This window comes from Lagenorhynchus albirostris, chromosome 13 (assembly GCF_949774975.1).
Source record: "Lagenorhynchus albirostris chromosome 13, mLagAlb1.1, whole genome shotgun sequence".
Lineage (NCBI taxonomy): Eukaryota > Metazoa > Chordata > Mammalia > Artiodactyla > Delphinidae > Lagenorhynchus > Lagenorhynchus albirostris.
In genome coordinates, this window is record NC_083107.1 from 652634 (window position 1) to 676736 (window position 24103).

Here is a 24103-nt window from a genome sequence, read left to right on the forward strand (position 1 = left end):
GTTAGATGCTTTGGGAGACAGAAACACAATCAAAGGAGGCTCCTACTCCCTAAAAACCTGCAGTTCAGGAAGGAAACCCTACCTCAAAGGAGAAGCACGGATTAAACACACAGGCTTACCTGCCTGTGACCCGCGTGCCACCAGGCAGTCAGCCCAACTAAATCCAAAGAACTGCCTCGTCTACTAGGCTCTGCTACCCCTGACATCTGGGATCCACCTGACGATCAAGTGCAAGCGACTCCTGTAAGGTTCCTCTGAGCATTCCTGCCCTGAGGCATTCGGAGAGTCTTCAGATTCCTTTAGGAGAGCAGGACCTCAGCGTGGTGGGGACACTCAGGCCTCCCTCCTCCCAGGCCCACCCCACACACCTCAGGACCCCTGTGTGTGCTCTTTATCACTGATTCTAGCCTGGTGGGGTCACATCCCCCCGTGAGAATCTGATGGCCACAGTCCCCAGGGAAACAGAAGCTCCACGAGTAATCACGTACGGTCCCCAGGGTCTCGGGGCTCCCAAGTCCATCCTTGGACCCTCTAAGGAGCCATGGTCCCAAGGTAAGAAACCCCTGCCCCAAATTACTTCATGTCCAATTATTCCTGCCTGGTTGGTGACATTCTTCGGTCCCAGCGCAAGCACCTTTACAGACGTGAACAGAAACCACTCCCCTGGCCCCTTCTGTGCACCAGCCCCAGGCGGCATTCATCTTCCTGCCTAACAACCCTGCCAGGGGGCCACCACTCCTGTGTTCACAGATGAGAAAACAGTCCCCTCATCCCAGCCGCGGGGTTGGGTGTGTCTCACTGATGGACAAGTCCCCGCGCCCAGTAGACAGAGCTTATTGTCTCAAATTTGGGAACACTGGAAAGTAACTGCCCCCAGGTCACACGGCCAGTGGGTGACAAAGCTGGGAGAAGCCTGCTGGCCCAGACCCAGGGGAGGGCTCTCTCCTCTGCCCCTCAGCCTGGCCCTCAGTCATCTTCTCTTCCTTCTTGCACGTCTCAGCTAGAACCCAGAGCCTCCCCTGTGATCTTCGACCAGCCTCAACCTGATGACTCCATCCCCACCTCCAGACACCGGGGTCTTTCTCCCCTAAACAGGCATCATCTCTGCCGAGAGCCGTCCAACAATGCCCCTGCTCCCGTAAAATTAGGTTCAGGGCTGAGCCTGGCTTCTGCCTCCGTGACGGCCTGCCTCCTGCCTCCACACCCCTTATGCCTTTTGACCCCGAAATCGTGACTGTGTTGGTCTCCGAAGCACAGCATGCCTTGCAGGTGGCATCCTTCCTACTGGAGAATCTGTCTCCTGACTGTTCACCCGTCCTCTTTCAAGGCCCCTCCATCCAGCCTTCTCTGAAATGACTTCTCAACTAACTGGCTTCCTCTTCTGCACTTCCATATGTTTTATGAACGTCTACAATTACCATTTAACTCAAGCTTTACAAAACAATTACGGTACAGATGGGTCTTCCTCCACTAGGTTGTATACTGGTTATTACCCTTTGAATTCTCAGCACTTAGCACTGTGCCGAGCAAAGAGCTGGGAGCCAGGAATGCAGGTTGACTAAGCGAATTTTCCCAGTATGTCATCCCAAAGCAGGAGAAGAAGGGTCCCAGGCAGAGACAGAGGGTCTCTCGTGCATATAAACAGAGACGATCACGGGGACACCTGCTTGTTCTCTCATGTGCTTCAACATAAGTGATCCTGATAAGTATTACCATAAAATGCTGAAAGAACTCTCAGGAAAAATAAATCAGCACTTATCCCATAAATAATTTAAATGTATGTTAAAAACTAATCTACTGGCATGACAGCTTAAAGCTAGTGGAAAACGAATTCTCTTCTATTAAGATGACACTGTTCAAAACTACCCCCTTCCATTTTAAGCTCACCCACCTAGGAAAGTCCCCGGGGAGGCAGCCATTTTCCTTTCACTGATTCTGGAGACCCTTAAAACTAAGCGTTCTGCTCAGAGCTCCTTTAAGCCAAAGCAACATCCGAAGACTTCCGACCCGCTGCCCTCTGAGCAATCGCGGGCCTGGCCTCACTAAGGGGAGCTATGCGTGCACCCTGTTTGCTCAAACGAGTGTGCAAGCACCAGCTGGCCCACGGAAGCTGTGAAACTGGCGATGGCCACGAGCTCTGTGTTTACTTCCAGGCTGCTCAACCCCACCAGCACACGTGTCTCAGTAAGAGAGCCTCTTCTGCTTCTGTGACACAGGATGACGCACAGACCCCTCAGGGAGGCGGCCACTGAGACAGAGCCACACGAAGCTCAGGTCACAACAGGGCGAAGTGATCAAGAACGAGCACCAGGGACATGGTGGGGAAGTACCACCACCCAGGCACCAAACTGGCCTCAGCCCTGACTCTGCAACTGGGATTTGGATCCCACCCTGAGGTGTGAACAGGTCTGGGGCTTCCACGCAACTGACCAGGACCAGGGCCACCAGCGGGGGCTGCCCTTCCTGGGGGCCTCTCAAAGCACGTTGAGTGTGGGCTTTTATTGTCAGACCCAAATATGTGCACAATGTGTATTTCGGAAGGAGGTAGACACAGTCCCCCCTTTTAGGCAACTGGACGGAATCTCCCCACCAGATGACATCAGCTTGAACAAGCCCAAAAGAGAACCCAAAATACATGGGGAGGGAGAACGTTAGCACCTGTGCTGGTCCCAGCACCTGCTGGGCCCTGCCCTCATGGTCTGCCCGGGCTGCTCCAGGGACTCATTCTACACGGGTCAGGTTCCCACTTTGTCCTCTGAAAGGCCATTAAAACCTCCCACGTCAATTCATGACCACCATCAGGAAAAATCCCGTCTTCCAAATAAACTGCATTTACTAACGCTTCGTCTTCCTGGTCCGTACCACATACATATGCATTTCCCAGTCCAGGCGTCTGCCCCTCTGGACGTGGGCCCCGCTGTCACACCAAGGGGCTTCCCAACGCTGTGTGACACAGAAGAAAGGCCACCGTGCTAGGTCAAGTCTGGCCAGGCTGCTCGCCCGCAGAATGAGTATGGCCCGTGCGCAGCGGTTCGCTGAGCCCTGGTCTTAAACATACAGCCTTAACAGTAAAGGAAATGAAGAACTCTGGCATTTGTCCAAATTATCTCAAAACAGAATAACCCATCTTCACCTGAAACAGTCACGTAATGGACACCTAGGTCAGGGATGGCTTGGCTGGAGGCTGGAAGGGCCGGGGGGCTGGAATGAAAAGGAGAAAACCTGGGCGTGGGCTCTGCCCCCTCTCACCTCAAGTCTGGATCTTTAAGGATCTTTCCAACTCTGCAATTCTGTCATCCTGAAACCTGTGGCGCAGTCTGTATTCGATTTCCATGAAGAAAAACAGATTCTAAAACTCTAAAAGATGGCAATTTAAAAACTCTGAATAAAAAAATAATATATGCTCACTGTGGAAACTTAAATAGAACAAAAAACATGGAGAAAAAAGTTAAAATTCCCCTTGAGTCCCACTACCCAGAGATGACCCCACAGGGCCAGCATGTGTGTAGACACACACGTTACATGTGATACACGCATCCACACTGAGATCCGCAGCAGGCAACAGCCCTGAACTCACATGTTCATTTGGAAAAGAAATCCTGGCCTCAGCCACGGCCGTCCGCTTCTCTAGAAGACACCAGCTGCAGTTAGGCACTGGGCCTACGGAACGCAGGCGTCACGTGTGCAATCCACGCGCAAGTGCAAGGGGGGGAGGAAGAGCCCACCAGACACAAAGACCCTGCCCTCCGGCTGGGCAGCTGACAGACATTCACGTGACACAGCGGGGGAGGTGGGGAGGGGAAATCACACAACTAAAGGGTGTATCTCTCCACCGAGGAGGATAGGGGTTGATATTGCAAGAATGTTTTAATGATTTTAAGTTACAAACGCAGCCTCGGGGGAAGGGAGCCCACCGCAGGCAGGAAGGGCAGTTAGGGTCAGTGCATGGTGAGCAGAGGCTACTGACCTCTCGGCTGCTTGCTTAAAGCCTAGGGAAGCTGGAGAGGTGTTTTCAGGAACGTGCATGCCCGGCACTGGGGACGGTGGCCTTTCCTGCAGACAGGCGCTCGTGACTCAAGACCCAGTGCCCGAGGACCCTGCACATGGCATGGACAGCCAGCTCCTCATCAGCCCCTCTGGGGCAGAGGTTCCAACGGAGGCAACTGCTCTCCACACCCTCTGCTGCAGGGTCACTTCAATGGGAAATTCCTGTGACTGGGAAACGGGAAAGTTGGCTCAAAGCCATCAGAAAAGGAACGGGTTTTGCCAAAACCAAAGGCAGCAGCTACGATTCAGTTCTCTGCACATTCACGTATCTCATGGGAACACAAAATGGGATTTTCACAAACAAATCCACATAAAACACAAATAGAAAGTCTTCAATCTATGAAAGAGGCTCAGCCAGGAGCAAGCCGTCCAGCCTCTTCCTCCCAATCTGCAGTGTGTTAGGACCTGAAAGGCCATCTGGGGCACAGGGCAGGGGCCTGCGAGGGCACTGGGAGGGGCAGGGCCTCCGGAAGGCATCACCAGGACCAAAGTCCCAGAGGCCCAGACAATGTTTCCAAATGTTGTCTGGAAACGTCTGCCAGACAACAGATGGTAAGGAGGAAACGGCATATCTGTCCTGTGTCCAGATGAACTTACTGTCCCACTTCAGGCTTGAGGGTCCTGACGCTGCCATGAGCCCAGACGCCAGCATCCTTCTGAGAAGGACAGAAAGAAGGAGCAAAGGCTTGGAGCACAGGGAAGGCAACACACCGCTCCCTTCCTCTGCCCCTGCAGAGTAACTGACAGCAAACCCCATCATTTTGTTCGAAGATGACAAAAACTCTGAATTCCAAGCAGACTGCAGACAAGACACAGATATGACAAAGAAATATAAGGACAGTCAACCAGACAGACACTTGCAACCAATAAAAACCCAGTGAGCTGTTTACACTCTGTAAATAACTCAGAAAAGAAAAGTCGAAAAGCAAGCGGGGCCTCCACGAACCCCCCCCTCCACCCTCCCCTCACTCAGACCCACCCTGGCTGCAGTCCCACCCGGGCCCAGACTTGCCCAAGCTCCTGGGCTTGGGAAGCCGTCCTGTTCACCCGCGGGTCTCTGAGTCCCCGAGCCCATTGCACCCTCTGAACTGAGAGGATAACTGCATGTCCCCGCCAGCTCAGAAGTCTGCCCGGGGACTGACCCTGAGTCCCGCTTCATCACCTCCACCGTCATCACCTCCATTACCGTCATGACCTCCATGACCTCTATTACCACCATCACCTCCATCACCTCCACCACCTCCAACACCTCCATTACCGTCATGACCTCCATGACCTCCATTACTGTCATGACCTCCCTGACCTCCCTGACCTCCATCACCACCATCACCTCCATCACACCATCATCAAGGGCACCCTCACAGCACAGGACAGGGGAGCCGTCCTGAGATCCTGGAATCCACCGGGAAGTGCTATGAACTTAGCAGAAGCAGCTCTCCTCCTCCTGGTCACACAGATACATCCTGGCCGTGCTGAACTATCAGAGACAGCATCCAAAGGTGCACTCTAATCACAGTGAAGCCACAGCTCAGGTCATTAGGTAACTCCTGGCGAGGCTGCTCCGTGGAAAAGGGCTGACCCCTCCCAGGACTCCTCAGTCCAGAGGCGTTGAGAAGCCCAGGGAGGTTGCCTAAACCCTTCTGTCCCCTCCAGGAGGTGAGGAAGCTGGGGGAGGGGAGCCTTGGAGATGCAGCAGGGGGCGCATCAGGGTGCAAAGTCATTTGTGTGCAAAGACCATTCTCACTGTGCATCCTGACACCACACAGCTGCCCCAGGAAGGCGGAGAATCCTTCTCAGGCCAAGAGGAAGGCTAGTCGTGTTGACGGCTGCTCACCAGGTAGTCCTGGATGTCAAATCAGGCCAAGAAAGGCCCTTGCTCCTGGACTGACGGGTCCACGGCCGGAGGGACAGACGCCCGTCCTTGCTGGGGGATCTACATCATCAACCCTCAACTGCATAGCCCACCCAGGTGGTCTGGACCTACCTGCACAGCATCGACAGGCTTATCAGTAAGTTACAGACTTAACCAGGAAATCTGGACAGGATTTTGCCTCTTTATTCCAACAGTGTGACGAGGGGAATCTACAGCTGAGTGGGTTTTCAGGGCAGAGGTCCCCAGTCCCAGGAGTGACAACAGAGGCACAATAACAGCCTTGGAGGGGCTGCGTCCCTCATCACCCCAAGTGGCCGCAGCAGCCTCCCCGCCCACCTCCCGCCCACCTTCCCCATCAGGTGCACGAGACACAACACTCTCTATGGACACACAAAGCCATGGGGTGCCTGTCCACCCCGACGGAACAGCAACTGCTTGGAGGAGAGGCTGCGCTGAATGATGGGACAGGAGTGGGACTCACAGCCTGAATGACCCAGATTTCCACGGTCACAGCCACCCAAGCCCAACTAAGCAGTCAGCCCAGGCCCGGGACTCTAGGAAATGGGGTCTGTGGGCAGCACAGGACAGGGGCCCAGAGCATGAAGTGGGTCAGAGTGACATATGTGAAGGTCCTCGGTCACCGTCACAGCCCCCGAGGTAACATTACAGCAACCTGGGGAATCCATTCAGGGTTCTCATTCCAGCTGATAAGAACATGCTGGGCACCATGACTCGAAGCCCCATCCACCAAAGAGACGGTGGCACCCTCCCAAGTCAGAGCTGCCAATCCTTCCCGGCAGGGAGCAAGCTGAAGGAATATGCAATTCCTGTGTGATTTCAGGGAGAAATCGGCCTTTGCTAACCTTTATTCGAAGTCTTCAAATACGACAGTATTCAAACTGAAAAACACATGCAGCTGTTATCAATAAATCAGGAGCCACTGGTTTGAACCCATCATCAGGGAAGTTACAACAACCCTTCACACCACTTTTCTTTTTAAAGTTTTTCTTTTTTTTTTTTTTTGATGTGGACCATTTTTAAAGTCTTTATTGAATTTGTTACAATATTGCTTGCGTTTTATGTTTTGTTTTTTTGGCCGGGAGGCATGTGGGATTTTAGCTCCTCTGACCAAGGATCGAACCCGCACCCCCTGCACTGGAAGGCGAAGTCCCAACCACTGGACCACCAGGGAAGTCCCCCGCATCACTTTTCTGAAAATGTAAAATTCACGCCTTAGGGCTCACACTCAGGGACTCTGCCCTGAATCATGCAAACGTCCTGACACAGACGCCTCGGGGCACTTGCTCCCCTGCGAGATCCCCATGTAGGATGCAGCACTGCCCCGTCAGCACCCAGGCCGGCGGCCACCAGCAACTGGGAGACACGAAATGCACCCCAGCCTTGATGAGACGGTCTGACCCTCCCACCTACAGCTGCAGAGACCGGTGCCAAGCCCAGCCAGCGATTTCCACAGCTGGTTCCATCTGCAAAGGTAACCGCAAATTAGCCACAGAAGCGGGGAGGATGGCTCACAGCCAGCATTCCCTAAAGTGACAGCAAAGAGGGGAGACCCCTGCTTTCGCCAACATGGGGTACTTCATGCAGGAGCACAACAGGCCCACAGAGCAGCTTAGGGGCCCCCAGGGCGTCCCTGACTCACAGGACAACTCTAACTGCCATGAGTGACCCCCCAGTGACCAAGCACACCTCATCCTTGATGCAGTGAAGGCAGTGAATAAAGAGACGCCAAGCCAAACAGTTAAGATAAAGCCCTGCAGTTTGGCAGGGGGAAGGGGGTATATGCTGCATCAGTTACACAATTTACACACAGTGGCCCGTGCACCATTACACATGCACCGTTACACAGAAGCCACAGCAAAGCTCAACGGTATCATTCAGGATTGAATCACAGACCAGACACTCTGCTTGAAATAAATTGTAAGTAACAAAAGATATGTCCTCAAAGCAAAGGCACAACTTCAAAAGTCTACAATCATTTAAAATAGTCAGTGGGGTGCGGAGCCGCTGTCCCATTGGAGGGGACACCAGAGGACACCCAGGCCCCACCCAGGCCCACTCCAGCCGGAACCGGTAACTGAATTTCCAATGAAATGCTAACTCTTTGTTAAATAATGCCATTTAAAGAGAACGATAGTCCCCACAGCCTGGAATATAAATCTGGTAACATGCCAAGCGGATCAGAAAAAGCAACAGTCCGATTTCCATGCAGTGAATTTTCAAACGCTCCCCTAACCCGGCTGCGCCCCGGACGCCGCCCCGAGGGCACGTCAGCCCCGAGGCCGCACTGCCTGGTCGTCCCTGAGATGAGCTCAGAGTCTCCCACCCTGGCATCACCCCCCACCACGAAGGCACTGCAGGTGACGGAGAAGGGAAGCACCCCTCCCCCACGGTACGCCTGCCGCCGCAGAAAACGGACACCCGGGCAGGCGACAGTTTTGTAACCACTTACCTCTGGGACTCTGGGCCCTCCTCCTACCAACAGCTGGATTTCACTCCATCCCGGGCGGGGTGGTGAAGGGGCAGGACTCCGTGCCCGTCAGGACCCCGAGAACAGCCTGCGGACGAGGAGGCCTGGCGGGAAACCCGCGCTCTCGGGGTTCAGCGGGATCCTCAGCACGCCTTCCTGAAGCCCCCACCGGTCACCGCACTGAGGCCCCCAGAGCCTGTGCTGTCCGCACATCCCGTCACTGCGGCGACTCTGAGGCCGTCCTGGCGTCGCCCCAGACCCTCCAAAAGCGCATTACGTGGGCACAGATCGCCCGAGGGGTAAAGAGCTCGCGAGACTTCAGCCCCTGACCGAGGGGTAAAGAGCTCGCGAGACTTCAGCCCCTGACCGCGGTGTCTGGAGCTCCGCCGCCAACGCCGCCGCCCCCAGCCGGCTCCACGGCCACTGGCGGCCCTTGGAACTGGGCTGAGGTGTGTCGGCGTGTGACACACGCAGCAGGCTCCGCACTGAGCCTGGACAAAGAAGGCAAAGCACCCGTTAACGTTCTGTACCGAATGATGCTCACGTGCTCACACTTTGGATGAAGTGGGTTAAATAAGACACATTATTAAACCCATTTCATCTGTTGCTTTTTAACTTTTGTAATGTGGCCACTAGAAAATTTTAAATTTCACAGTTGGCCCACATTCTACTCCTACAGACAGTGCTGCCTGGAGTATAAAATTCAGAATCCGAGCCATCAGAAGACTTTATTTGAACACATGGTTAATCCGTTAGCTTTTTGTAAATGTTTCTGAGACATGTAAGTGCAGATGTCCACGGGAAAAATTCTGTATTCCGTCCGTTTCCATGACCACAAATTGTGGAGCCCTGAGGAAATCTGGGCCCGATTTTAACGCTCAGTCCAGGGTGGGAAGCCTCAGATGGACGGCAGAGGCTGCTGCATAAGAAAACTGGACAGGAAGACACTGGCAGAGACCCGGGGTCACGGACCACATTTCCACAATGTTCGTTTCACCGTGTGACTGGAGAGCCCTTCAAACGTACAAAGAGCCCACGGCCAGTCTCCCCAGACTCGGGGCGGTCACCCGTGTCGCGCGGGCCTCTGCGGTGAGCGGCTACCTCCGGCTCCAGCCCTGAGCGACAGCACGCCTCCCTCCCCGCTCTCCACGCCGCCCAGCTCTCCCTCCACATACTCTCCTTACATTCCGCCGGGAAATCCTCCCGCCAGCCAGCCTCTTTGACAATGTAGCAAGCGACAGCAGGGCGTTTCTGGTTTCTCCCCCAGGTGGGCAGCCTGGTGAGGAGGAAACGATGGGACCTCGGAGGTGACGGGAGAAGGACTTGACCCCCAGCTCACACCTTGCCGTTCCGCCCAAGCAGAGCCCAGAGTCAGCCTGGGTACAGGCCCCACTGCACCCCCAGCTGTGCTGGTTCCTGCACTCCTCTGGGCCTGCAGAGTGGGGGCAGTCACAGTGCCCAGGTCACTGAGCTGTCACAGGGACTGAGTGAATTAATGAGCTGAATGTATTGCTTCTGTACGAAACTCTTTCCTAAAGGAGTTATTTTTAAGCGAACGAATGAGCAGAACAGTGTCAGGCTCCTAAATAAAATGGCTGCAAAAGACCCTCTGTCTCCAGGTCCCCTGTCCAGCTGGTCACCGACCCTCCTTCCAAGACCACGTCTGCTCCAAGCACCTCGGGACCCCAGGCCTCCACGTCCGTGTTCCCTCTCTACCCGGCCGGCTCCCAGGTGGCAGGGCTCCCCAGGCCTCTGCGCTTGTCTGCGAGCTGGGAAGGGCTTCCAGGAGACATCTCCCGAATCCCTCCAAACTTTCCCGGCCTCTGTGGTTCGGGCCGGTACTGCCCAAGGCCGGCGTCCACGCCGCCTGAGGACTCTGACAAGCCAACGGACACGTCAGGACCGGGCACGTCAGGACCTCTGGGATGGGCCACGCTGCAGCATTTGGGGGATTTCAACGTGCAGCCCAAGTCCAGGAGCACCGGGCTAACACCGGACCATGGCTGCAATGCTTTCAAGGACGATTTCTTCCATAGGTAAAGACATCCTCTACAGATTGCAAAGAAAGCTCACTGCCTTTTTTTAGCCTAAATTCATCCAATTAGAGGATAAAGTACACACATCACAAAACGCCTCCACTGAAGCTGAGCTTGTTCAGCTGCCACCTCACTCGCTCTCTTGGCCGCATCCCCATGATGCCCGCAGCCTAAGCTCCAGGGGGTCAGAGACTGGATGTCAGCCTCTGCAAGGTCACAGAGCCGCGTGGACGCCCGGAGGGGAGGCACAGCCCTCCTCCCCCGGAACACAGGCGGGGGGCACGGAGCAGGCACTCGGGACAGCGACCCGAGCTCCTGTCTCTGCCTGTCCCTGAGGGAGGGAGCCCCGCACCCGTGGTCGGTGAGGCGCTGCGGGAACCCCTGAGCTGAGGGGGTTACAAGTGCAGATGACTGTCAACGTGAATGCAAACAGCAGCACGCTTAATCAACGACGGAGGCTCTCATTAACCGAGTCCAGGAGCCAAGGCCCAGGGGGACGGGCGGTGCTCCCAACGTCCGGCGGAGGCTCTCATTAACCGAGTCCAGGAGCCAAGCCCAGTGGGATGGACGGTGCTCCCAACGTCCGGTGGAGGATCTCATTAACCGAGTCCAGGAGCCAAGGCCCAGGGGGACGGGCGGTGCTCCCAACATCCGGCGGAGGCTCTCATTAACCGAGTCCAGGAGCCAAGCCCAGTGGGACGGGCGGTGCTCCCAACGTCCGGTGGAGACGTCGGAACGGTCAGGTGGGCGACGGCCGGGGCAGCGCTCAGCCAGGCCGCTGGGCCCGCTGCCCGCCCCTCCCCCGCCCCGGAGCCCAGAGCACCCGCGGATGGATAAACAGAGAAGGGAGAGAGGAAGGAAGGGCCTGGAGCTGAAGCTGGACAGTGCAGATGGGGTCTCAGACCACAGCTCACCTGGGCTCGGCCTGCTCCGCAAAGAACAAAAACAGGACTGCTTTTCCTTGGTAGAGTCACCAATCAGAGCCATTCCACAGCCTGTCGATTCACCTAAAATAAATGTTTAAACCAGCGAGGTCTCTGACACTGCAAATATCTGAGACTTGAGAGAACACCAGCTGTAACCAGCGCAGCAGCTTCACTTTCGAATACGCCCCCGTTGCGTCCTGTCTCCTAAGTCCTGGGTGTGTGTGTCAGCCTTAGAAATGATCCCTTTCCCGTTTTTAAATGCTGCGGTTTCTGCCCGACTAATGCCATCTTTAATTATACATCATCGAGCACCTTACCGTGATCTAATGGGGTCCATCACTCATCAAAACGGCCCCATCGGCAGCCACGGTCCCCAGAGCCAGTTACGCAAACCTCGCTCCATTTATCACAAGTGTCCACCTGCACCTGCAGACACCGGCACACACACCTCGAGCCCCAGCATCTCACCAACTTGTCCAGAAGACACGACTGCACGATGCCAGCTTTCCACCGGCCCCACGTAGCACAGTGACAGCTGGCGACACTCGGGCCTCCACCCGGGTGGCCGCACGTCCAGGCCCTTCATGCCATGCGCTCTGCCTGGGCCGCACCCAGAAGGCCAGCGCTGCCCGAGTCCCGCGGCAGCTGGTGGTAGAGCCAGAGGGACCCGCGGGGACAGACAGGCTGCAGGCGTGGACAGGCCTTTCCTGTCGCCAGAGGACACAACGGTCCAGCTGCGTGGGCTTTCTCGGCATACGACACATTTCAAGCAAACTAAGGTCAGCAGAGGTCAGCTAGTCCCCAAACTTTCATTCAAAGGGATGAACTGCCCACCAAATGAATGACTGTAAATGTGTAACTTATAAAATGATAATATATATGTATGTTTTCTATATATTAGTATATGTGTGTGTGTATATATATATGTACACGAATCCATTTACATACATTGAAGTGTATTCACTACTGAGTGACAATGAACAGGTGAGGCTCTAATTCTGGACAATTTCCCTAAACAGCTGAGGATTAACCTCATAAGAGAAACTCAAGTTACTAAACCAAGTGCCCTAAGGCCTAGAATCAGAAAAATATAACTAGAAAGGCCACTCAGCGGACAATTAAGAATAAATCACTTTTGAAAGAACTGGGAATCGTGACAGTGTGAGACCTCGTACGTACGCCCTCTTGTATAATTGACGCGACATCTTTCTCTGGCCCCTTTGTGGGTCTATGTTTCGAATTCCATTTAGGGCAGCAAGATTTTCACTCAACGTGAATCAGATGTGTTGACCAAGCAGCAGATGGGAAATAACAAATACACAGAGCGTTTCTCTGCTGTGCAAGCAGCACAGCTCATCCCGGGCTGCCCGTGGCACGTGGACCCAGTCCTGCCTGCAGCGTGCTGTCCGTGCACCTGCTCCCCGAGGGCCCCAGCAGCGGCTCTCTGGACTCACGTCCTGCTAACAAGCCTCCCAGTGGCACCGATAGCTGTGATGCCAAGAAACAGGCATTTCGGCCATGTCTTTCTCCTTCTAAGGAGGTACAGCCAAAACCTCTCTCTTTTGGACAAAAAGAAGACCCACTCTCTGACTCACTCCAGGGTCACCAAGAGTGGAAAAAGGAATAGAAACCAGAAAAAAGGGAGAGCCCAGCCCTCCTGCCCACAGCCAGTGACTCCCCTGGGTGGGTGAGGCTCCCAGTCCCCTCCCCGGCTGGGGACACTGGGAGCAGAGTGAGCTGAAGGGGGCGGTTCGTTACTTTACCCCGAACACCCCAGAGTGTGTGGCTCCAGGGGGAGAGGCAGAATGAGATGAGAGGGACACCCCAAGCTTGGGGAGGGGGGATCGCAAGCAAACATCCAGGTGCAGACTCTGCGGGCCCCCAGCCCTTGCCCCCAGGCCCCTCCCCAGGCTCCCAGCCCGACTCTGTCGGGGGTCATCCATTCCGATACTTATTACAATGAAAACTCAAGGCTCAAGAGTAACACCAGCCCCGCCAGCCCCGCCAGCCCTGCCAGCAGAGGTTCCGAGGTGCTCATGCACAGCCGGGGTTCTCCCGGCTCCTTCTAGGTAGGAAGCCGCCAGGCCACAGCCTTGAGGTGCCCAGGCGCCCACACTCTGCTTGGTCAGCACCTTGCAGATGAGGACTCTGCAGCACAGAGGTCACACCGCGCCCAGCACGGGCCCAGGCGCACCTCGAGGCTGTGTGGAGGGGGCATCAGCCTGGCCCCAGGCAGCCCACGTGCACCGATAACCATCACCTGTCCCGGCTGCCAAGGCCCTGCTCCTGCGCAGGGCGCAGACCCAGGGAATGGCGCGGGCCTGACCCTGATGAACTTGCAATGTGCATGGGTGAAAAGACCCAAGACCCCGGAGGCAATCAGGGAATAGGTTCTGGAGCAGAGACATTCAATGAGAATGTAGGAAACTGGCTCCGGGAGCGCACAGGGCCCGTGAGTGCCGGGAGGTAAATGCGGGACAGACAGTAAGGGCAGGGCAGCCGGGCGGGGGTGTAAGAAGCAGGACAGACCACGTGTGGATGCTCCTCTAAAGCATCCCAGGGACACAGGAAGGAGGCGTGGACACACCTGCGCTCGACGCTGGAGAAAGTGGTGGTCTGACGTAAGCCAAGGGCAAACGCCCAGCGGGAAGGAAGAGCAGGACAGTTACTGGCCGTGCAGCTGGGGCCCGGGTGGGGCAGGACAGGGACCTAGAACCTGCCCAAAGGGAAGAGTGGAGGGCACCTGTGGCCCAAACGGCATCGCAGGGCGGTCACCCGGCTGGGGGCACAGCGGACTGGGGACAGCGGCACCGGTGGGGAGTTTGGCCGGCAGGGACCCGGCCGGTGTTGCAGGGGCAGAAAGGAAGATGTTAACTGTCCCTCCCGGGAGTCATGATAAAACTTGGTGACGCAGACACAGGTGAAGGGGGAAAATCAAAGACGACCCCAATTCCCAGAAGATGTCAATTCCAGGGCAGGCCCTTCCACTCAGCTCATCAGACAGCCCTGCCGTGAGCACGGGACCAGCCCAGAGGCCCAGGCTCATCTGTCTCCCCGTCCCACCTGTCTCACCCACAGCCCTCAGCTCCAGGCATGAAGGGTGCCGGGAGAGCCTGCCTGACCATGTCCTTTGCCCCACACCCGTCTCTTAGTTCAGAACCTTGTGCCACTTTTCTGCTGTGTCCAGATCCCGGCCTGGCACCTGACAGGCTCCTGGACACGAACATGACTCCAGGCCAGGTGGGCCCCTGGCTGCAGGTGGACACATGTCACTTTTATAACTTCTTGCCCATTTATATTTTCAGCCTCAAACAAATCCCAAGTTTTCACTCTTGCTATTTGAGTTGAAAACCCAAACGTTGGCTTCCAAGCATAAGGTGCTGTCCTGCTTCTCACACTTGCCTCATCCAACTTCTCTATCCTACAGATCGGGCACAAATGCAGCGCAGGCCCCAGCACCTCAGGCGCAGAGCAAGCCCGGGGTTGAAAAGGTAAAAGTCAAGCTGCTCAGGGAAAATGAACTCTGGTCATTCTAGGACTCCAGGCGGTTTTTATCCAAACTAGTCACCCAGGTCTCATCCTCACAACACTTACTTTAAATCTGACTTACTTTTTATTTAAGTCTGTTCCAAATCAAACCTCACGTAACTGCCGTAATTTTTTTAGTGGACCGCTTGGCGTAAATAGAAGAGGTCATTAAAGGAAACGTGTTAACATAAAGCCCATCGCCAGGTGCCAGCAGGGACGTCTGCGGCCACCGCGGCCGCCCCGCGGGAGCGGCAGCGCCCTGTGTGACCTTCCCCCTCTCTGTCACCAGACCAGGCCACGCTCCATCAGCGAGATGCCACCTCTGTGCTCACTGGTGGTCTGTTTCCAGGTGGTGTTAACAGGGCACAGGCCACGTGCCCCTCCGGTCCTGACACCTCATGCTGCACGAACACACTGGCTTTCGTTACCTCCAGACGGGCTTGGGGAGGGGAAACAGGTGCAATTTTTAGGTCACGTAGAATTGGGAGGATGATTATAAAGAGTTAAGGAATCCCACAGTTTATCCATAAACAGTAGATATTTATGTCTTATGTAGACGTCTCTGGAACACGTGTAGGGACAAGGTGGTGGTACTTCAGCTTTGTGTGTAGGAGAAGTGAACGCAAGGCAGCTGTTGCCGCCGGGACGTCTCCGCTGTTTCAGATGCGCCTCGTGCTGCATTTGCTGGTGAGGTGGCAGGCAAACTGTGCCACTTCCTAGGCCAAAGTAATTCTTACCCCAAGTACCTGGTGCTGGCTGTAGTGCCTGGTACATAGTAGGTCCTCAGATATGCATTCAGTGAAGTAGAGAGACATGCATCACCGGCCCATCTGCACGGCTGTGTGACGGCCCCCTGTGCTCCCAGTATTCCCGCCCGGCTCGGCACCGCCCAAAACCCACCCTCCTGTCCCTAGCCCCTCGGCTCCACAACAACTCACACCTGCTTCTGGTGCCGGCGTGTTTCTAGATGTCACTCACTGCTTCTGTTGACCTGAATTCCCGCAGCAAATTCTAATTCACTGAAACTCACATACATTCACGGGAGCAGCGCACACACGTCCCAGAAGTAGAAGAGCCAAGATCCTAGGGTCTTCTGTTTGCAGATGAGCACCGTGGACTCATTCCCACCACAAACACTCGGCAGGCGAGAGAACCAGTGTCACTCATCACCCACACGCCAACGCGGCCAGAGTCCAGCTCAAAGATGCAGCCTGTGAGCAGAATCTGCACGAGCTGCTGCTTCACACGCTCTTTTATTCCAACTTTGCTCAGAGGGAGAAGGGAGACATGTCACAGTTCCTAAACCATTCCCCACAGCTGACACCTCTGACACCCTCGCCTTTCAAGGCGATTTAGGATTCCAACAGGACAGACGTCACGCGTGCATCAAGTTCTTCAAATCCGAAGATCTACCAAGGAAGGCAAATCTGACGAAAACTGACCTTTGTCTCTTCAAGCGCCATAAAGAGCGTTTCTCCCTAACTGAATCCTTGACGTTTTATTTCAAAAACGTACCTTGAAAAAGAGCACGTTAACTGCGAAAATAAAGATTAAATGCAGATTGAACTGAAGCGCACCCTTGAAACAACTGTATAATTGAGCCGCGATCTCGTCCTGCTCTGGCGAGCCTCACACGCTGGATGAGGAACAACAGTGAGTCCGTCCTGCACACGAGGGAGGTGTAGATGGGCCACCTGTCCTGCAGACGCGCTCGCTGTGCTTCCCTCTCAGCACAGCCCCCACCAGTGTGTCGCTCTGAGCAGGATCATGTTCCCGGATGCCTTCCTTACAACAGATGAGCTTTGGGACTTTTTCTCATTTTAAAGACACGTATAAGGATCAAGCACGCTACCTCGATAACAAAGATAATACCTGGAAGCAATTTAAAGGTGAAACAGATTCAAGCCCTTGGCTAGACGCTCATCAACACTCAACAATCCGGTCATGGGAACTCAGCAGACTTTGAACCTAGAGGCACAACATGCATCTCTCTCTCTCTCTCTCTCTCTCTCTCTCTCTCTCTCACACACACACACACACACACACACACACACACACACACACACACACACACACACCCGTAATTTAGGACACTGACCCCACTAGCAGTGAGGTGGGCCTGTGCAGCGCACCTCAGTGGTGATTCGAGGTTTCGAGATGCATGTTAGTGGTGGCACTGAGCCAACGGCCCACAGGGTGCGCTAAGCCTGCACCTGCATTGCCTCTGTCACCCGGTAAAGCAGACAGGTGCCCTCACTCACTGATTAACACACACCCCACCCCGTGCCAGGCCTGGCTGCCCACCAAGTCCCCCACCCTCCATCCTCACAGGACCCTGAGGAGCCCAGGGATCCCTCCGTCGCCTAGTCCGGGATGCTGGTGGGGCGGGGCCGCAGCCTCAGAGGGAGGTGGTCCTGGGTCCCAAAGCCCCCAGAGGTGGGCTGGTCCGGGCTCCGGCCAGATGGCCAAGTCAGGTCTGCTCCCCAACTTGGAGACTGACCACTTGGCCTCTCGGAATGTCATTCGGATGAGATGCCCAAGGCCCCCACATCTAACCTTGAGACCCCTGGGTGGGGCTGGGGTGACACCAGGATGGTGGCAGAGCAGAAGGATGGATGAGGACGCATCCCTGAGGACAGAACGGAGCCCCGGACAAACCCCAGGCACCCCGGACTCCAGACCTACGGCTGCCAGTGGCCTGCCCCCAAAGCCACCGCACTCCCCGGGGACCCCCTCCACCGCACTCCGCACCAGCCCGCCCACAGCAGCCGAGCCAGAAGCAGCTGCAGCCGCGTGCGGAGCGGACCTCAGGGCCCAGGCCCCTTGCTTTCGGACCAGGGTCTCTGATTAACCAGGTTCGTGGTAGGGAGAGGCGTCTAACCAGGAAGCCAGTTAGCCGGTGCGTCCAGAGTTCACCTTTCAAGGTCACCCCAACTCCAGTGCCCCTGAGCGATGGGGTCTCGGAGCTCAGCTTCCCATGTGCTAACCAGCTGCCTCTCTGAGCTGCGGTCGGGAAGCAAGGAGACACACTTACACCGCCCAGCACGCCCTGCACACGGCAGACGCTCCATCAACAGTCACGCATCCCACCGCCCTTCTGAAAACACGTCCCGAAGGACTGGCCGTGCCTCATCTGTCACAAAGGCCGGCGTCTGCCCCGGCGTCACAGAGACCACGGTCACCACTGTCTGCTGTCCTGGGAGCTGCCTGGCTTCCGTGAGGCCTCCAGGCCTCTTCTCTGGAGTCCCCGTTACACCCCAGACCAAGCCACAGCCACCCACCCCCACGACGCAGTAATGTCCTAACCCTAACCCTGCACCGGACAGCCAGGGCGTCCACCCTATGGAGGGCTGCCGCCTGGCCAGCCACTGCCCAGGCCATCACTCCTGCCCAGGGAGTCTGGATTCCCAAGCATGTTGATGCAAGTGTGCTTACATACTTACATATAAACATAAACTCTAATTAAACAGTATGCAAACCAAAGAAATCTAAGTGCACAAGAAGTCACTCCTTGGAAAACCAAGGTGACTGCTTAGGAAAGACTCAGCAAAGAGAGACAGCTTTAAAACTCACATCAGCAGGAACAAAACCAGAACACACTGAGGGGGGATTATTTAAAATCTGGAAGGTGCTCCACTCAGAATTTTTGGAAAGTCTCTTAGTTCTCAGTCCACTTGAAAGAAACAAATAGGAAATCATAGGTTGTGACTGAAAGACAGGTTAGAAGGCAAAGAACAGTCCAGATCCTGCATCCAAAAAATGGCGAGTTATTGTACGTGTGTGTTTGCAAGATAAAATGTCTAATAGACACCATTTGTGTGATTCACTCCACTATCTCATTTCTGGGTCCCAGTCACACTGGCCGAGAGATACACAGGTTTCCAACTTAAACATCCCCAAGTAACTGCAGGCAAACTAAACAGGTTCTGACTCTGTTTCCCATCAGCAAGAGCCTTACCCAAGCCTTCCAGAGGTCTTTGATTGTGATGACGTCCTCCCTTTAACCTTCACAGAACTCTGGCCGACACCTGCCCCGTGCCCACAGGAACCTCCTGAGAGCACAACGGCTTCGGCCCCTAACGCCAGCTCCATCAGGGGACACACCCGCCTGGCTCACCCAGGATGGTGCCCGGCCCAGTGCAGGTACGTAGCAAAAGCTGTGTACGCCAAATACAAGGCAAGGGATTCCCACCAAAATAATCACAAAAAATTGGAACTGTCTGATATATTAGAGCCTTATTCAGACACATTAAAAAGTACTCTCTGAATTACTCGGTTGAGAACCTCAAAACCCTCCCGGAAAGACAAGTTGCACTGAAAACCTCCATCAATGTAGTTAGGGTGTTTAAGGGGTCACCTTGCAAAACTGTAAAACGGAACAAAAAACAGATTAGGCCAAGAAACTCAGCACTTGCGATGGCAGCGCATTCAAAGGGCTAAGGCGGCTCTGAGCGCCAGCATAGCATGGCAAGCATCTGCTAGCCTTGGGCATCGTAACACGGTGTAAAGGTTCCGGGGCAGCATAATTAACTGATCCCTGATGCCTCGTCTCACAGGCACAGGTGAAAGCAGAGCTCCGCCCACCAGGCTGGAGGGTCCAGGCAACGCTGGTGAAAGATGTGAGTGAAAGGTGTGGAAAGTGCTTCAGGAACCAAACGGAGTGAGTACATTCCCAGCAGCTACCTGTCACTAAATTAACAAACATTTAAGCGGATACCTGCCGATCTACCCACCCAAAACGATCTACCCACCCAAAACGTCCACACGTCCCAAAGGAAGGTTGGAGCAGCATCTCAATGGGAAACGGGACTGTCTTATATTTACAGTCACCTACTACTAAGGCATATATGGTACCCGTTGATAACGAGTGCCCATCTATTACACAGCACGCGGCAACACCCGGGCCCAGGACTTCATCCAGTGGACAGTCAAGTACCAGAGCCTATTTGGAAGTGATGCTCAGTTGAAGGCTTTGCCGCCACACTCACAGACCTGCTCACAGTGCAGCCCTCTATGCGGGACGTCTGCTTGCCCAAAAAGACTCCCAATGACTATTGAAAATCAGTAGATTAAAGGCTAGATGATACTACAGTCTACAGGGCCACTACTTTTTCTTTCCTCTCTGAAAATCATCAAATGTAATATCGGATTTAATTCAGACTCTTCCTAGGACCCAAGCTTAGTCCCCCTGGTGAGTGGGACCTGGAAGAAAGGACCGGGGGTCACACTGAGATAACACAGGAAAAAAGGAAATGTGTTCCAGAGTCCGCTAGGCTCAGACAGCCCTGGACATAGTCTGTTAGCTGTATGTATGTGTCCCGAGAGAAAGTCAACCAATCATCCCCAAATCCGGGCGACAAAAAATTATTAATTCCCTGGTACTAAGTGTTATGAATAAAAGTTGTAAGTTCAGCCCCTTCACAAACGTCTTTAAATGCCACAAATGCCACGGAGCCCAGGAGCTGCCTCAAGGCCAGTTGTTACCCGCCGCCCTCCTGATCAAACACGACTCACAAAATGTCCCCACTAGAAGCATCATTCCAAAAATCATTTAGTTCTCCGAGCAGGAAGAAGTAACCTGGTTATTTTGCAAATAAAGACCTCTAATTATAATACTTTAGATAATAACAGCAAGGCAGGAAAGAAAAGTTTGAAAATCTGTAACAAGAACACTTGTAGCTGGATTTAATCACAATTAAAACCAAATAAATTAACATCAACTCCCCTTCAGCAGTGACCCCATTTATAAACATTCCTTGACTATTCTTGACTTGAGAACGGGCATTCTCCCTGAGCCTCCATTTCCCTGATCTATAGGAAAAGTCCAGTGTGGCAAAGTCTGACTTTTAACTCCAAAGCTTAACCCTCAAGGGCTTAAGTTCCTAACCTCAGAGACACTGCAGTGCTGAGGAATTTGGATGGAGAACTTTCCCCTCACCTCAGCACTTCACATTTGGGAAGGATTATTTAAATGGTTTATACACCACCAGATCTTTAAAAGGTCAAAAGTAGAGGGACACGGTTGTGCTTTCTAAAGTGAATGATATTTGCAATAAACCAAGAATCTTTTCAAGCTTTTCTACATTTAAAGAAAATACAAAACGTGAGTAGTTCCTTGTTTCTCACTTAAACCAGCATCCCACGGGCTCGCCTCCCTCCAGCAACAGTGCCCAAGGTGGCCGAGGGTGTGAAATGACACACTCTAAGTAGCTCTTGAAACCAAATCACCGGAACCCTCAAGATAAGGTCTTTGAAACAGAAGCAGTCCATGCTGTACAATGTAGCTGCACACACACACACACACACACACACACACACACACCCCTCAAATAGCAACCCAGTGGAAACACAATGGGCCTGAGAACCCAGGGGAGGACCAGGGGCCAAGTCCAGAAGGGCTGAGCCAAGCATTCCTGGGCTCCAGGTTAACTTCTCCCCTCCTGCTAAAGGAGCTTGTACTTTGCGTTCTTGCAACCCAGGCACTCAGTTGCCTCTGCCAGGTCCTCCCTGGCCAGACACCAGGCAGGAGGCCCACCATCTTCCCAGCTGCCAGAACCTGGGAAAACACTAGGTGCTAACTTCAGTCCAGGCGGGCGAGGGTGTGGGGAGGGCTGGTCTGGGGGTCCAGGAGAAGAAGGCTGTGTCTGGGGAGATGGAGGGCCCAGCAAAGTTAAAAGGTGGGGAAAGAGGCCCAGCCTTGCGAGGGACTGAAGGGGAGCAGGGGGGCAGGGAGCCTTGCCCGCCTCAGGGAGGGCGGGGGGCTGCCACACACGCACAGGCCACCACAGAGCAAGTGCAAGCGGAAAGGGATTCCAGGGGAGAGGATGGGCTGACGGCAGGTGCCAAAGAGAAGTTCAAAGGGGAGGGGGCGAAGGGGAGCACGTGATGTCCAAGAGTTGCCAAGTAGGACTTGGAAGGTTACACTCACGGAGTCCCTGGAGGGAAGCAAGTCGAGAAAGAAGGCCATCGCGTAGCACCTCTGGTCCCCTGCCCTTCCTCGCCGCCCTCCCCCCACCAACACACTCACACCTCGGCGAAGCGCATACCCACCTTTGCTGGGAGCGCGCTCCTGCTGGCTGCCAGCCCGCGCAGGCTGGCGTTGGCGCTGGTCGCCGCGGGGAGGAGAACCGGGGAGCCAGAGGCGCTGCCCCCAGGACCCGCGAGCGCCGAGGCCGCTCCCGAACCGGGGCCGGGGCCCGGACCAGGACGCGCGGGTGGGCTGCTGCCAGGGCTGGTGCCGGCGCGGGGCCGCTGGCGGATGCCGTCCAGCAGGCGCACCAGCAGGATGTTGGCGGGCAGTTCGTCCACGCCGCAGCCCACGAGGATGCGGCACTCGGGGCAGCGCAGCTCGTGACGCGAGCACACGATGCTCTCCAGGCAGCGGCGGCAGAAGGTGTGCTGGCAGGGCAGCACCTTGGCCGTCGTATCCAGGCGCTCCAGGCACACGGAGCACTCCAGCAGGTCCAGGAGCGACGACTCGTCCATGTCCCCGCCCAGCCTGTCGCCGTCGCCCTCGCTCTGCGCAGCGGCGGCCGCCCTGGACGCGCACAGCCTGGGCGCTCCGAGCAGCATGGGGGCGGCGCCGGCGGCGGCGCGCACCTCTAGGTCCCGGGGCCGTTGCGGAGGCCGCCGCGGGCAGTGGGCGCCAGGGTCGCGCCCGAGCAGCCGCTGGGGAACCGGGCTGCGCTGCGACTTCCTTCTGTGCGGCTGGCAGCGCTAAGTGGTGCCAACCGGCCTGCGTGGCAGGGACCGGAGCTCCAAGCCCCGCGAGCCCCCTCCGGGCCGCCGAGCCCACCCAGTTCTTCGGCGCGAGGCGCCGCCGAATGCGGGCTACACCTGTCCCTCCGCGAGTCCGCCCCGCACGGAATCCAGCGGCGCTGCCTGTCGGGCACAACACCCGGCGGCTCTGCTTTCGTAGCGGCCAGTCCGATGCCGTGAAGGCGGGGGCGCAGCGTGCGCGCTCCCCCGCACCGCCTCTGTGCGCCCTTGGCCTGCCCGCGAGCGGCTGCCCAGCTGGCGCAGCGGGACCCCTCCTCGGCCTCGGCCGCGAGCACGTGCGCGGGGAGCGCGCGGAGATCACGGTCACTGCGGGGCACGGGGAAGGGGCAGCTGCGCCCTGGAGCTGCCTCCGCCTGGGCACACGCAGCCACCAGTCCTGCCGTTAGGGCGCTTCCAGGGTCCCCAGGAACTCCGGGGCGCTCTCCCGCGCAGGCCCGGGCCTGTCCCCTCTGGCGCCCGAGCCTCCCTTCGCTCTCCGTGAGCCTCGGAGCGGGATGTTTCCGCCTGACGCCGCCGCGAAGGAAAGTTTGGGCGGCGCTATGCGGACCGCCTCCCTGGGCAGCGCCGGCCAGGAGTCTGGGGACGCAGCCAACACCCGGGCATCCTCCTCGACGACGGCCCGGTCCCCTACCCGGCGGCGCGCGGAAGTGACAGCTCCGGAGCCGGGGTGGGCGCGGGGCGCCGGGCGAAGCGGAGGGGAGGGCGCTGAGGTCCTCCCGGCGACGCGCGTCCAAGACTGCGCCGCTGCCCGCCGGACCCCAGCCTCGCGCAGGGCGCCCTTGGGGACGCGCTCGACCCCCTTCTCGGGAGGCGCAGGCGAGGGGAGACGCGGTCTCCTTCCCGGCGCCCGCCTTCGGGCGCGTCAGAGCGACGCAAGAGCGCACGGAGGCCCGGGGGCCGCGGGGCCGCGGCCGGTGGCACAGATTCCCTGCCGAGCGCTGCCCCCTCGTGGCCGCTCTGGGCCCAGTCCGGGGTCGGCGCAGCCTGGTCCAGGGCAGGACGCTGGACCGTGCACATCTCCGAAAGGGGGCTACAACAGAAGGGCGCGAGGGCCCTACTCCCGGTCGGTCTGGCTGTCTTGCGGTTTGTGAAGCTAAGTGTAGCTTTTTTGACTTTCCAGGAAGAAAGTAATAGTTGTTGAGGCTTCAATGCCACGAACATGCATCTTTTTATTTAATCCTCTAAACGGCCCTGTCGGGTAATTATTTTAACCCCATTTTGCATGTGAGGAAGGTGAGGCTCAGAGTTATGAAATCATTGTGGCTGGATTTTGTTAATGTTTTTGTCTCCAGAACCGAATGCGTGGAAAAGGTCACAGTCCACTATGATACCAGCTCCCTGCAAGCCACATATTTTTACACTGTAATATCCCCAGTGCCTAGGGCAATGCCTGACACATAGTAGGTGTTCAATAAATATTTGTGAA

General features: G+C 55.9%; 1 protein-coding gene and 1 pseudogene across 3 annotated transcripts in view; one reads left to right on the forward strand and one right to left on the reverse strand.

Moving 5' to 3' along the window:
• Window positions 1–23509, reverse strand: part of SH3RF3 (SH3 domain containing ring finger 3) — a 201051-nt gene extending 177542 nt beyond the window's left edge. For all 3 annotated transcript variants that reach the window (XM_060169478.1, XM_060169480.1, XM_060169479.1), the window contains exon 1: window positions 21949–23509. In XM_060169478.1, the coding sequence (XP_060025461.1) occupies window positions 21949–22470 (522 nt within the window). In that variant the 5' untranslated portion in view covers window positions 22471–23509. The remainder of the gene's footprint in view (window positions 1–21948) is intronic.
• LOC132531888 (collagen alpha-1(I) chain-like) lies at window positions 22469–23768 on the forward strand (annotated as a pseudogene).
• The last annotated feature ends 335 nt before the right edge of the window (window positions 23769–24103 follow it).